At 32.7% G+C, this 15344-nt stretch overlaps 2 protein-coding genes across 2 annotated transcripts in view; one reads left to right on the forward strand and one right to left on the reverse strand.

Annotated features, from left to right (window-relative positions):
- Positions 1–1766: 1766 nt before the first annotated feature.
- LOC125057399 lies at positions 1767–8475 on the forward strand. The gene is made up of 7 exons (XM_047661067.1): positions 1767–1966; positions 2045–2836; positions 3510–3624; positions 3980–4202; positions 4685–4747; positions 5145–5251; positions 6062–8475. Exons 1-7 carry the CDS (start codon positions 1786–1788, stop codon positions 6120–6122), a joined length of 1542 nt encoding a protein of 513 aa, XP_047517023.1. The 5' UTR covers positions 1767–1785; the 3' UTR covers positions 6123–8475.
- A 2207-nt stretch (positions 8476–10682) lies between these two features.
- LOC125057223 (1-phosphatidylinositol 3-phosphate 5-kinase) overlaps positions 10683–15344 on the reverse strand; it is a 31765-nt gene continuing 27103 nt past the window's right edge. Inside the window, exon 35 of the mRNA XM_047660770.1 lies at positions 10683–10893. The gene's annotated coding sequence lies outside the window, so the exon portion shown is untranslated. The remainder of the gene's footprint in view (positions 10894–15344) is intronic.

Genomic DNA, 15344 nt, shown 5'->3' on the forward strand with positions numbered 1-15344 from the left:
TCTAAATTAATCTGTGATTAATGTTTTTATTACTCAGAATATATTGCAGCGTAAATCCTTTATAAGACACCTTTGAGATCACTATTTATTAATGCTTGTCATATTAGGATTATGTCTACTCTCAAGTTAGTTATTAATTATCCTGTAAAAAATATGTATTCTTATTGCTAATGAGAACAGTCTGTTTGGTGACATCTAATGTAACTAATGTGCAAATATATATTTAAGTGTCTGTATAAATATTTAAACAAATATAAAACTTCAGGTATTTTCATAGATACATAATTAAGAATATCTTGTAATTAATGTTCAGTGCAATATTTTATTGAATAAAATTGTATTGTAAAAAAATATCTAGAGTCTGTGGTTACAACTGAATGTATTTCCCAAACTTAAGTAATGTTGATTGAAGTCAATGACCCTAAAATATGTATTTTGAGATTTAAAAATTATTTAGGTACTTCCTTAATATATTTCTAAGACTGATAATTTATTTTGGGTTCCGCGCTACCAAGATAGTTCTTATCATTTAAAATAAAATAACACACAGATTTGTGAATAGTGTGGAACTCGTACAAAACTATTGATTTTAAATTTATTTCCTATTATTTTGAGCTTCCTTTTATTAGACCAAATTTATCTATATTTAAGTTTTCCTGAGATAAAAGTCTGCTGTATACATTTGTAGACATCGACGCGTGCCATATGAAAATAATAAAAGCCTTTAATTATAAAATATAAAAATTAGTAATTTATCTTTGGTAAAATATTTAGTAATTGGTGCCAAAATTTGTTCTGGATGGTGTTAAAAATGCATTAATCGTTTTAAAACTCTTGTTGTTTATTTGAAATGGTGTCCTGCTTTCTGCACACATGTTCTGCTTAGATCGTATCTGGTTTTTTAATTAAAACGTCTTGTGAACAGTCTTGCAGTATTCTAATACATATATGGTACTAAAATATTTTCATATTACTTATAAATATTGCATGTATTATAGTATAGATAAAATCTAAGCGATATGTAATAAAATAAGAAAAGTGATGCTTGTAAAGCTAAAGAAATATGCTCACTCTTTTATGGATGTATTCTATATTTTGTATTAATACTTTAACTGTAGAATTATATGTGCATTTATATTGTAAACGAATTTATTTTGTGTTTAAAGTACCCATTGTTATGTTCTTAATCCTACTATGTTAATTAAAATAATAAATTGATGTTATTATTTGAAGATGTATTTTTTTTCCAAGGTCAGTTGTATCATTCATCGAATATTTTTTTCCTGAATTCGCCACAGTTATAGTCTGTGTTACCAAAGAAATTTAAATAGAACACATTTCTGTGTTTGAATGTTTTTTTTTGGAATTTTTAATAATAAATGCGGGGATGGGAACTTAATACTATTATAATTACTATACACCCTAAATTAACCTTAATAAAAACAGTCTAAATTATTGTTTTATATTAAAGCTAGAAGAAGATGGTTAATTAAACTTGGCCCGTGAATATTTACCATTCTCAGGCCAAGTTTAAATCGATGTCAAGAGACAAGAAGTCAGATTATGATTTAAACAGAAATCGACTGTTGCTGTCATACACAAATTTATGATCAGAAACGACGTTATAATTTTAATAATTTATAAATTAATTTGCCATACATGTAAATATTACTCTGTGGTATTTTTCAACGAAATTTAGGTATCTTTCAATGTCAAAGTGTCAATAGTCTATTGACATTTTAATAAAATATTAAATCTAAATGGCAAATTGTCATTTTAGTTATAATGGCGGAAGACGATGATGGTGTTTCGGATAAAAAAACATCTCAAAATTCAAATAATGCAGGCTATCCTGAAGAGAATCAGCAACATTCAACAAAGCCTGATCTAGGTATAGAAGAAGCTAAGTATGACAGCAAAGAAAATGGTCATACTTCACCAACAGAGCCTACTAGCTCGACGTCAAGTAAGTGTTTTGGGATGTTGTTTTTTGTTACTCTATATTTACTAGGCATTCCTAAGCGAGTCTGATTTATTTTTGCAGAGTCAACGGGAACAATGCGTAAAGATGATAATCCTTTTTCATTTCGACATTTCCTGAAGCGCGACTTATCCTTACCAGGGAATTCTACGTACGAGAACACCGGTGCTAGGCCAAAGGTTTACGCGAATACAGTGCAGCATTCTCCTACGAGAATAGATAAATTGGATATTCACAATGAATCGAGGCGGGAGAAAAATCGTTTCAACGATATCAAAGCCAAAGAAAATAAAACTGACAGTGTTTTACATCGCAATAGTGACGATGCTTCATCAAGTAGTTCAGTAGAAATTCCTTTTAGTGTAGTCGAAGAATCTGAATCTAAGCATAACTTCTATGCAGATCATACGGATGTTCCATTTTTCCACCGGCCTAACCTGGCATCAGAGCCTCTAGGCATGCCTTCTCTTCCTGACTTTGTTCAAGACCATATTTTGGTGGAACAGGCTTATTTAAATTCAAACGGTCCTATATCAGTAGATCTCGATAATTTACCAGACTTTACATACACTAATTCTAATTATAGTGCTGGTTCCTCATCTTCTCTAGGTAGAAGAAATAAGAATAGTTATGGTAACAGAAATTACGATTATGACTCTTATTTGGGTGCTCCGTCAACCTCTGCTGATCCAGCAATACGGAATGTTCCATTGGATCTCCCTGGAGGGGCTGAGGCAGCTCCTCCATTAGACCTAGTGCACCTTAACTTGGATTTAACGGAGTCAGTTAACCCAGCAGACAGAAGAAATGTCTCACCAAGAAACAACTTTCCTCTTGATCTCCCTCCTAATGCTGGTGAGTCATTTAATTTATCATATGATTTAAATAAGTAGACAAATTAACAAGATGTATAGTTGAAGGTCCTATGTTTCTGGTGAATTAATAGCATGTTTTGGGTTAGGAGGCACAAAAATATATCCATAAATACATCAATTTTATATATTTATCATATTTAAGGCTAGAACAAGGAAAAATCAGATAAAGATTTGGTTTGTTTTTTATTTATTAGCTTAAAAATGATAGTTCCTTATATTATCATCACCATAAATTCAAAACTAAATAGAAATGTAAATTTATAATATAAGCAATAACAACAAAGAACCACTTATATAATTAAGAACTGTAATTGTCCAATTTGACCTTATACTGTGATTTGCAATTTTAATTTAATCTATGTGTATTGTATGTTAACAATGACTTAATAACAAAATCTATCCAAACTACTTGAAATTAATATTTAAGAAAATAGTGGAGTGGTAAATTTTTTTTATGATTATGATCCTTTTTATTATATGAGGGGCTTTCTATAGCTTGCTTTACTTTTAGGCTTAATGCCTCTCTGGAAGCAATTCTAGCATAGGTTACATTACCACACTATTAAAAAAAGTTGGTTAGTTTTGGTTAATATATTTTTTAGTAAGATATAAGTGTAATTAAAGGTAAAAGGTTATTTATTTTGTAACTACAGGAGCTGAGTCAATGCGGTTGCCAGATTTCCTACCAATACACCCTGGCAGAACATCACCTGAACCTCAACCACAGAACGACCAGTTGCAGCATATTGTCGAGTTAGAAAGGACTAGGTTAGTATAAATAACATACGTATAGGTTTTTTTAATAATTTTTAAAATTAACTTATATGTAGTATTTAATAAAATTTTAGAAAATAGTATATTTGTACAGTTGAATAATGTGCACTGACTGAATGCACTTGTAATTTGATGAGTTATATAAACAGTATAATTGATAATCCCTACTGAAAAACCTTTTATCACTATTGATACAGTGCGGTATTCCACATAATTCATATTGTTTTTTTGTAATTTTTACCGATTCCTAAGCTTTGCGTATCTAAACATAAACTCTAGGTTTATTATATTAGTATCCATTACATTTAAATACTAAACTAGTTAAAACAGGATTATACTAAAATTACAGATCCGAGCTATTTATGGAACGGAACAGACGTCTACGAGCTGAAGAAGAGTTGAACTCTGGGAGAGAAGCACTTAGACTATTAAGGTCCGAGTTGAGCAGTGCCAGGGCTTCTGAAGCGGCTTTAAGATTACAGCTGAGCGAAGCTAGACATGCCGATAGAGAATATATTGGCCAAATTGAGGCTGCTACACATCGAGTTGATCATAATTTGATGGATACTGCTGTTAGTAATAATGTGGTGTTAATAGCACTTAGTAACGGTTCTATACATTGCATCCATGTATCATGCTCATAATTTTTCCGTTGCATTTAAATTACTTTGTCAAATTAATACAATAGTAAATATTAGAATAGCCTCTTTGGTCTTTGGAATAGATCAGAGTGCTTTAATAGCACTATTTTTATTACTAATTTCACTTATTAAAATCATTATTATTTTAAAAAGTATTAATGAATTTATTCTCTATTCAATATAAATGTGGTTTATACGTTTAAATGTACATAGCTTTGATAGCTTACAAAAATATCACAAGCTTATTAAAATTCCGAGTTAAAATACGCTTATTACACATAGTATATAAAGCTTCAGTACTTTACATATACATCGAATTTGACACATAGGATGTTTTTTATTGGGTCAACCTCGTCTCTGGAAACTAGTAAGGTCTTTTGCTTGATCAAATACTGATTTGAATTTAATTTCAGAGTCGAGCCACTGAAGGAGAATCAATGATTACCAAATTGAAGAATGAAATCAAAAGACTAAAGGTGGGTGACAAGTATCTCAGTAGACATAGTGTATAAAAGACCAGAATTTTTATATTATTAATAATATATAAAAATTGCTTTATCGAGCCGCTGACACACGTTTTAAAACTTATTGTAAATCTAAACCATGTAAAGTACACTTGAATGCATAGAAAAAAATTCATCAATATTGGACCAGCCGTTTAGAAGGTGTTTATCTACAAACACACGCACAAAAATTTATACACATTAAGATTTACGTGAATGTTATTAAAAAGATTTAAAAAAGTTATTTTTATCCCCTGTACTAGTTTGACAACTTTTTTAAATCGCATTTAACACATTCATCAATTCCCTCAGGTGTATCCAAATTGTTTTGTGTTCATCAGGAGTTGATTTCGCCATTTTTATATTACAGGAGGAATTATCTTCGTCCCAAGAAGAGGTCCGTTCCCTCCGCAATGTTCAAAGCAACGCGGCCGTCGACCTGAGGCATGCTACCACCGTCGCTGAGACATCACTACGGTAACTAAATTTATTTACTAAAAAATTTACAATTTAAAAAAATATTGATATAAAAATCAAGATGTTCATGATATCCTTACATTAAGTCGGGTTATACACAAGAGTCAAATACCATAAACAACAGAAACGTCAAACGTCAATAAGCACCTACCACAGAATACAATAGCAAGTTAAAACATACAGGTGTTTTATATATTAAATGCAATGTAAGAAAGGATTAAATAAGAGATAGTTAGTGAAAATATAAATAATCACGCAATCCCAATGTATTAACCATGCCGTCAGCTCTCTATGGAGACACGCCATAATGGGTCGGAGCTTTGACCGAGAGTTGGTTCAGGACCGACACCTTTGGGAGCGTTCAAGTATTACGACTTTCCAGTACTTTACACCACATAATGGTAACGTTTAGGTATAAAGAGTCACTGTCACGAAACGTTTTACTATACTGTACTTGGGTTCAGAAAAAAGTTACGGCGCGTTACATGGGGGGGGGGGATCAATAATCTCCAAAAAAATTGCGTGACGTAATACTTGAACGCTCCCTTTACCTGCTCTAGAATAATCGTATTTGTTTTTTCCTAACCTAGGAATCGAACCCTTGTGAACTGCAGGCAATCATAATATATTTGTGTACAACAATTACTAACACAACTTATAGCATATAAATATACAAGCTTTTATGACATTTACTTAAGAAAAAATATTAAATCCTTGTATAATTTAAAAATTGGTACAGAAGACTTGCAAAATATCCTTTAAATATTTATATGACTATAGCGAATAATGTGTGAATTTAATTAATTTCAGGGAATTATTATCTGGATTGGAGCGACTTCGTTCGCTCAGTTCCACTTTGGACCCGACTTGATATTGAAATACTGAGTTATGAAATAAGTAGACTATGTCAGCTTTGAGCAGATTCGATGTTTTTACTGATAATTGTATAACCTGAACTTAATTGCAGTTCTTTTGAATTCTGAGACTAACATTTCGTGATGAAAGACAATGCGGTCTCTTTCCTTGGAAAAAAAATTGTGTATTATATATGAAAATCTAATATTATTATGAACTCCTTTGTCCCATATCTCCATGGGGAATGGAACCATAAGATAACCGACCAGGAAAGTGTTATCATTTCAACCTGCATATATTGATGTTGGGTTTGGATAATACTTGAGTATAATCTATTATAGGATCCAAAGTATCTAAATTTTGTATATCTTTGTATGTTTGTCCACAAATTTCTCGGAAACTAAGTCAATACGAGACGGTCCGTTTTGATTTGTTTATTCCAACTTAAGGATCAGTCCAATTGTATATCGAATTCGCTTCAGTCGTTTTTGAGATATATACATTTACATGTATAACAGGTACATAGGTAATGTTGACTATTCCAAGTTGGTTAATATTTAACTAATAAAATGACGCCGTTACATCAGCAGGTGAACATTTACGGTCTATTTTTGGTCGTAAAAATATCGAATCTGTAAAAATAAATAGTTTTATCGTTATGGCTGCTTATATGATTTTAACATATATTTGCTAGTAAAAGTTATTAGTATTTTCGCATAATAATTATGTTTAGTAAATTTATATTTATGTCTAAACTGCTGAACCGTTGATTTATCAGGTGAAATATCTCTAAATGAAACAAGAAATATGTTAAATTGTTTTTTTAGGCTTTTATCGTTTTAAATGTAAAATTTCTGAACAATGGTTCAATAGAAATTGCACTTTAACCGAAAATAAATTTTTTATTTTATTAAAAATCACTCGGTTTCATTAGACATGTACATTATATGTGTATTTTATAGTTCTATATTAATCCGATTATGTTAAGTTTAAATAAAATAAAACTATGTTTTGACTGTTTCTATGTTATCTATAATGATTTTTGGTATAGATTAGAAAATATAGAGCAATTGCTTAACCAATACTCAAATTTAATTAAATTCTCAAAAGTTGTCAAACAATCTTTTCAATGACATTTGACTTAATCGATATATTGATTTGAGATATACGAGACTGGCTATGCACCAATGGATTTTTTAAGTAATAATACTTAGTCATGCAAAACGTGAGGAAATATGACAGGCACAGGCTGGTCTACTTGCCTTTAAAAATGGACAGCAAATGTATAAAGTATAGGATATATATGAAAATAATTTATTAAAGTGCAATTTCTTTAAAACCTTTTCATTTTTCGGTGTAAGCGTATCGGCTTAATGTAAAGACGAAATTGGAATAAAATGTTAATCAAAATAATACTCAAATTGTATTATTATGGACTGTATATAAATAACTTCGATAATGTATTTTTTAAACAGTTGTTTAGTAACTATCATTCAGAATTCAGAGAAAATCAAATTATTATATTTATTGTTTATCAGAATTAAGTACTTTATCATTTTAGTTCACGGTTGAACTGTATTCTGTAGATTTATTTTCAATTAAACGAATAACAAAACAACGCTCTTCAATGAATTTTAGTCTCTTTCCAAAGGTCTTTTGCCGTAACGATATTAATTTGATTTGGTATATATTTCGCGGCATGCTTGTGTATATACGAAAAAAAACGTTTAGTTAGAATTCATTTTTGAATACATAATTTATTTCAAACATAGTTAAAATATAAATTGTGTGGAAAATTGTTTGATCAATAAATGATATCGTATTTACGTATACGAAAACTTCAAACTATAAGTTCCTTCTAAATATACAAACGTATACAATTGTATGATAATGACGTAAGCCTACGCTTGGTCACGTGATCATGGTGATCGCCTGTCGCGAAGTATGTTTGTCTAAGTGTAAGATTCAAAGTCGAGAATTAGTGATAAGTACAACTCGCATATGTCAAATCCAATACGTTTATGATATAAAGTCATACTTAGCACGAATCCTTCTCTGAATCTTACCCTAAGACAAAAAAAACATCACATGAGAAATTAAATCGAGTTTATGGTTTCAATTTATGTGCTGGTTACATTATTAGTATTCGTTTCTGATTGAAACCACGGTTTATTTAGTTACCGATGTCAACTTTTATTTATTTACATTATTGTAAATGTGTTAGAATAAATCTATGGGAGACTAGTACTTAGTACTTAGGTAAGTTGTCTAACACTTACTTTTCATGTGTATTCGGTATAAATAATTCGCAAACTGATTTTAGTATCGCAGTCGGCGTTAGGGGTTCAAGTATTACGTAACAAATTTTGGGGGGGTAATAACAACTTTTGTAAAACGTTACGATGCGGGGCGGGGATTGAATTACGCGTTATTGTTAATATTATTTTCGCCTTTCCAGTACTTTACACCACAGAATGGTAACTTTTAGTTATAAAGAGGTGGTGTTCACGAAACGTTTTACTATTGGGTACAAAGAAACGTTACGGCGCGTTATGTGGGGGAGGAGGGGTCAAGAATCTCCAAAAATTGCGTGACGTAATACTTGAACGCTCCCTTATTCAAACCGCCATAAAAATATAGAAAAACGGCGAAAAGAGTTGCTTGTCAATTGTATTAGCTTTGACAGTTACTCTGTATGTCAGAAACATTGGATTTGACATACGAGTTATATTAGGGAGAAGTCTGGACTATCCTACCATTTAACGGCAAATAAACGTTGCTTCATGGGCTGACAATCAGCGATACTAAAAACAGCTTAGAGCTACTTGATATGATATTAATGCATATTATAAAACGTGAATGGTTTGTTACCCTGGTAACGATGTTTTCCTATATAATAATGGTTGCCATGGTAATAAACAAAGTAATTTAGTATACGTTTTACCTCTGTATAGTAAATATATTTGCGAGTCGAAATCAAAATAGACCTATACAAGTCGCATTCAAAATTATGTGTATTTCTACATATATATTATGGATTTGTAGTAGTTTTGTTGCAATTTTAATTTTTTTTTACAGCTTATTAAAGTTGAGAATTGACCGCATAAATTTAACTCGAATAAGGTTCAAAATAATTTTATGGGATACAATGTAATCAAAATACGAAAAACTAATCAAGGTATTTTACATAAACCGTAAAAAGAATCACAAAATATTTAGTTTTAATTTTGATCATGGGTTGAAATGTCATAAACAGACTGTAACTTGTCATAACAAATTTCCAAAAGATGTTTAAAATTAATGTATCGTTTTAGAGGCTTTGTTTATATGAGCATAAAAATAATGATCTTATAAAAACTCATTAAAAATAATTCAATACCTATTAAACATTGAGATTCTTATAACCTCAAAATACTTACAGTCATTTTAATATTATCGCAACGTGTATTTTTTTATATATTATTAGATGTTATTTCTCAGTTTTACCAAATCTACGACATTCCTGAAGAGTTTCACAATAGACTGCCGAAATTATTTATCCTATTTAATTGACATAAGCATAAGAAAGTATTGTTTTGCTTGTTACTAGTTTTTACCAGATTATTTTAGTATTATTAAAATTATAAAAAGATTACGCTTAAGCCCTTTATGTTGTGAGGTGATGTAACTATCATGTTATAGCGATAACTAATATATATTAAAATGACTGTAAGGCACTAAGTCACCATTTATAAGCTAGTTTGTCTAGAATCCTTAGTGGCTATTAATTATTATCCTTAAATATGGGTTTTTGTATAAAAGTAAAATGTACTAAGTGTTTGTATGGAAAAGGTGTTATGTTTATGAAACTCGGAATATAACTTATGTGAGTCTGATAATAAATTAATTTTGAAGCGACCTTTTTTTATTTACTCCTATAAAATACATGACATATTTTTGGTCTCCTTATAATTACATTATTGTTTTTATATAGTATAAAACGTCTCATGACTGATAAAAAATGATCTAGTTGAGTGCCGCCTTTTGTCAGTGGCGAAAAGACACTGCCTGCCCGAACGAATTAGATGTTTATTCTGAATAATAATATATTTACTTAATTTCGTGGCATGGCACACTGCACCCCTTTGTCTTTTGTACTATTAAATCTAAGAACTTGGTCTCATTAAAAAAAACCATTTTCATGAAAACTTCATTATGCCAATAATCAAGCAATTTTAGAGAACTAAAATATTATCTAGTCTTCTTTCATAGTGTAAATAAAGTAATTTTAAAGCCCTTAAAATGTATAAAATACACTTACGATTTTAAAGGTAATCTATTAAATACACATCCTCATAACTTGCAGGTTTCTTTAGTATCTCTGAAGAGAGATGGTTACCCACAACACAGTAAGGTCCTAGTGTTTACTAGCTTAGGAAAAAACATGGCCAGTACAAAGGGCCTGCTGATGTTAATTGTTAAGATACGAACTTAACACTTGTTAAAATTCGAATGCGCGATAAATTGTACTAAATATAGCTAAAGTATCAAATGGTGTCACGGACTGTCTTACAAAATATAGAAAGAATAAAAAACATATTTTATAAACCGTTTAATAATATAAATAAGGAATTTTATAACATCACAATTCTAAGCTAGAAAATACATTAGTAACTTAATTCTAATATAATTTGGTTTATTAATACTCATAACAGATGCCTTAAAATAAAATTATACAAATTTTCTATATTACATGATATAAATTTGCTTAATAAAGTTCTCTTGATATCCGTAGCGCTGATCGCAAACTTGGAACAAAACACTTCATTTTACTTAAATTAAGATTTCTTAAATGGACTCGAATGAATTCAATCGACTTTTCGTGTAATTTTTTATATACAAATATAACTATTTTTGAGATTTAATTAATACTTACATTTCCGAGATTCTTTTATTTTTAAATATCCAAATATGACGGTTTTACATAACAATAAAACCGATATTATGTGCCGAGAAGGAAAACATACAGCATTGTATAATAATGAAGAAGCAATGTATACTTAGCCACGAAGTGCGATACATACCGAGTGAAATAGTTCCGCTTAGATAGAATAGATGGCGCTGTAATCGCCTCAACTTCATACTTATCTTAACCAGCTAGGACGGTGTCATTTCCACAGTCATAGAGTCTTCACCAGGAAGAGCTTCCTACAATGCTGTATGTTTTCCTTCTCGGCACATAATATCGGTTTTATTGTTATGTAAAACCGTCATATTGATGTGCCTCCGGAAAACATACAGCATTGTATAATGAAGACGTGTTTGTTATCTGCTGGTGGATGTATATAGTACAATATAAAACACAACGCTATGATGATTATGAAGAATTAAGGTCCGGGCTTTAGCTAAAGCCGTTATTGTTTATATAACTATTTTATTTACTTGCCATTATTCTTAATCAAAGCATAAGTATTTAGCAATTATTATTCTTAGTTACGGTATAAATATAACTACAGTTACTAGTAACTATATACCTACTCATCTGATTTAGATGTACAATTAACATAATGATATAAACTTCCTATCATAACAACAAGGTATTTCTATAATTACGATGGTGCAAATGTATTAAAGAAAGAGTGATGAGTTTTCTCTACGAGAGTCTATCTCGCGGCAGTAATGATTAAAGAATCTATGTATTTGAAGATTTCCAATTACCCCGTGTAATAAAACATTTCATCTATTGGTTGATTTTCGACCTAATTATTTTGCTGTTGATGGATAAAAAAAATATTGTTTAGATTTTTTACTTGAGATCTTGTTGTACCTGTTACTCAAAGCAATATTTTTTTTTCCTTTTTTAAAGACAGTTCACACCAACTGACCCCCGTTATGGGCACCAGGCAACGGATACACACACACACATTACAGAAAGATAGACATACAATTACATATTCAAACACCCAAGACCCAAGCACAACGCCAAACGCTCACCACATCAATGTCCGTCCCAGCCGGGAATCGACCCCGGGACCCATGGATTCGCAGTCAGGGGTACTAACCACTAGACCAATGAGTCGTCAGGACTAACTGAAGTCTCACTAAAGTGATAGGGCATATGTTTTATCGTGGTGTTTAGAAAGTTTCCATGTTGACTGGCGTCTTGAGTGTCTGTCTTAGATTCGAATACCGGTGTTAAATAAATGTTACCACCATCATCCACGAATTGCTCGTCAGTAATTTCTAATAAAGTGAACCCTACGGCCCAATGCTAAATGCAATACTGTGGCTGTTCTGCGAGCCGTATCGAATAAAGTGTCCCTAGGAGGGTTGGAAGAAAGCCAGTCTAGTACTATTCGCGGGTCCCACGTGACGGATGATTTCACGACTTTTGGTTTAGCTACTCCTAATACTCTGAGGATGTGTTTAATAATAAAATTTGAAAATGTTTGTTGTTCTACATGGGGACCGCAAAAAGTTAAAATTGCCGATTTGCGAACAAGGATGGTTGATAGGATAAATTCCTGTTTTGGCTTTCTGTACTGTCTAAGTGTTTGTTTTGTAATATTATGTATGTTAGCTGTAAGATTACTTATAATTAAATAAATAAATTAATAAATTTTCTTTTAGAAAAAGTGATATTAAATTTTTTTGCAATATCGGCTGTTTGAGGGGATTTTGGGTTCACTTGAGAGTTGTCACACCATGACAGCCCTCTTTTGATTGCGGGTAAATAAGTGGACAGGTGGAGTGACCAACTCTTCAAAAGTAAATCTTTTTCCAGTGTGGACCAGTCTTTTATTTGGGCACCCCACCCCCAATTTCCCAAACTTTTAGGGTCAATGCTTGTATTTGTGGAGGAGACAGTGCAATTGTCGTATCTAGGAGTGTCTGCGATAGGTATTGAATTTCGTGGGGGTGATCTAGAGACCTGGATTTCAGGTCCTGCAGCCAGAAACCTTGCGGCCAATCTGAAGCAACTATCAGATAGGTTCCCGTCGCCCGGTTTAGGTGTGCTAAAACTCAGGGTAACAGACTTGGAGGGGGAAACACCCATGCTAGAGGAGGAAGGTGCCACTACGCAGCCTTTTTTCCCCTTTATAATCTGTCTGCTATGATCACCCTGGTAGGTAATGTACCGACAGAGTTATGTTGAATTTGTCCGTCAGGTGCAATAGTTTGAAGGTTAGTGTAAGTAACCCTATCGATTTCAACCTTCTGTTTGAATGTATGCAATCAGAGTTTCATTTGTCCGATTGTATTAACACGTGTGTGTTTTGTAATATTTTTACATTTATTTTTATTGCGGCTATCACTGCATATAAGTCCTTTTTGTTGCAGTGCCACGTTTTCTATTGGTATGACCATTTTCCTGACAAGGTTTCCGTCTAGATGTGAACCCCCCCCAACCCCAATCCGAGGCGTCCGTCGCTAGGAAGTGGGTTGCAGGTTCTTTGTGTATAGGCGTTGTCTGATGAGTAGCTCCGAGCCACCACATCAGTTCCTGCCCTACAATCTCAGGCAGCAGTTGACCTCGACGGGGTCGGATCTTGTTGAATTGTCGCAGAAAGATCTGTACCTGGCGACAGTGAAGCCTCCCGCGGGGCACGAGTTTAGTTTGAAAGTTTGCGAAGTTTACTTGCCCTAGCAAAGCTTTGTAACTCGCGAATACAACGCATAACTATGGTTTTTGCGCTGTATTTTTACCTTGGGTAGCGACATCACATTCACCATAGTATTCCAGCGAATTCCAAGGTATTCAAAATTTTGGGTTGGTACCAATACGGATTTTTTGGTAATTGATTTTCCAACCTAGGTGTTCCAAGTGTCTCACGCCTCCGCGGCCTGAGAATCTAACTTGGCGGGTGTTCCAAGTGTCTCACGGCCTCCGCGGCCTGAGAATTTAACTTGGAGTGGTCTTGGTTGACCAGAAGGTAGTCGTCTAGGAAGACTAGCACTCGACATCCCTTCGCACGTAAGGTCTCCGCGACCCAACATGATACTGCAGAGAAAAGGTGTGGTACTGACGCTAGCCCAAAAGGAAGGCAAGTCATGTTTTCGTATAACTGCCCTTTTTAACTGAGCCTTGAGAAAGGTCGGTGTGATCTCGCTGCCGGTAGATGGAAATAGGCTTGTGATAAATCTATTTATCATCCAGTCCCCTAGTTGAAGAAAGTCTGGGACTAAGCCGTGGGTGATCAACCGAAAATGTTTTGTCTTTACGAATCGGTTTAGTTCTCGCAAATCTACAACAGAACGCATCGTGCCGTTGCTTTTCCTGCGAAGAACCATTTTGGATATAAAACTGGGGGTGTTGTTGAGAACTGTTTGTAGGATACCTTGCTTGATTCAGGAGTTCTATGATTATCTGCGATGTCGTAGGTGACGGTTCGGTTGCGTATTGACTTACTATTCGATTTATTTTATTTATGTTGTAAGTGTTTATTTATTTATTAACAAAGCGGTTACTTGTACAGAGGTATGCGGAATCCTTGAATTATGTTGGATAGTAATTTTTTTCCGTCATTGTAAGATAACGGGTAGTTTTAAAGTTGTTTATGACTATCGATTTTCCTGTTAAACGTTCGCATCGTTTCTTGTTTTAGGTGGGTATTACGAAAATTATTTTTTCCATTTTGTGCCTGGTGTCTGTATTTGGATGTAGACGCTTACGATTCTTTGTATCTAGGTTTAAAAAGCTCTTACTCTTAAAGGTTGCGGCGGAGATAACCAGAATTGCGGCCCACCGAGGGATTGTATTAGGGACGCGAGCTTACTTTTGTCAAATAAAAATTCCTCGCTAGGAGGTATATTACTAAGCGCAGTTTGAATACTTTTGGTCCGAAATCTTACTTATTAATCTTTTACGCCTAGTTTCTATACCTTCCGCTCGTTTTCCGCATACAATTTGCAGGGTTTGTTCATGCAATTTGTAAGAAGGTGATTCATTACCAACAATATAGGATATTTTTGTGAAAAGATTTAATCGCGGGTTTTAATTCCGTTGGGTTATTACGAGTCCAGTTTATGATTTTTTGTAATCCAGATTGTAGTAATTCCCTTTGACATAGGAGTTTTAAAAGCTTAATATATTATTATATTTTTATATTATTATATTTTTATATTATTATATTTTTATATATATTTATTTTGTAATTTTTTTCTTTTTTATCGGCTTTCTTAATAATCTTTTTATCATCAATATTTGTGATCAATATTTGTGACCAAGCCCAGAGATTTCGATTTTCGGGTCGACGGA

Source organism: Pieris napi, chromosome 16, assembly GCF_905475465.1.
Source record: "Pieris napi chromosome 16, ilPieNapi1.2, whole genome shotgun sequence".
Lineage (NCBI taxonomy): Eukaryota > Metazoa > Arthropoda > Insecta > Lepidoptera > Pieridae > Pieris > Pieris napi.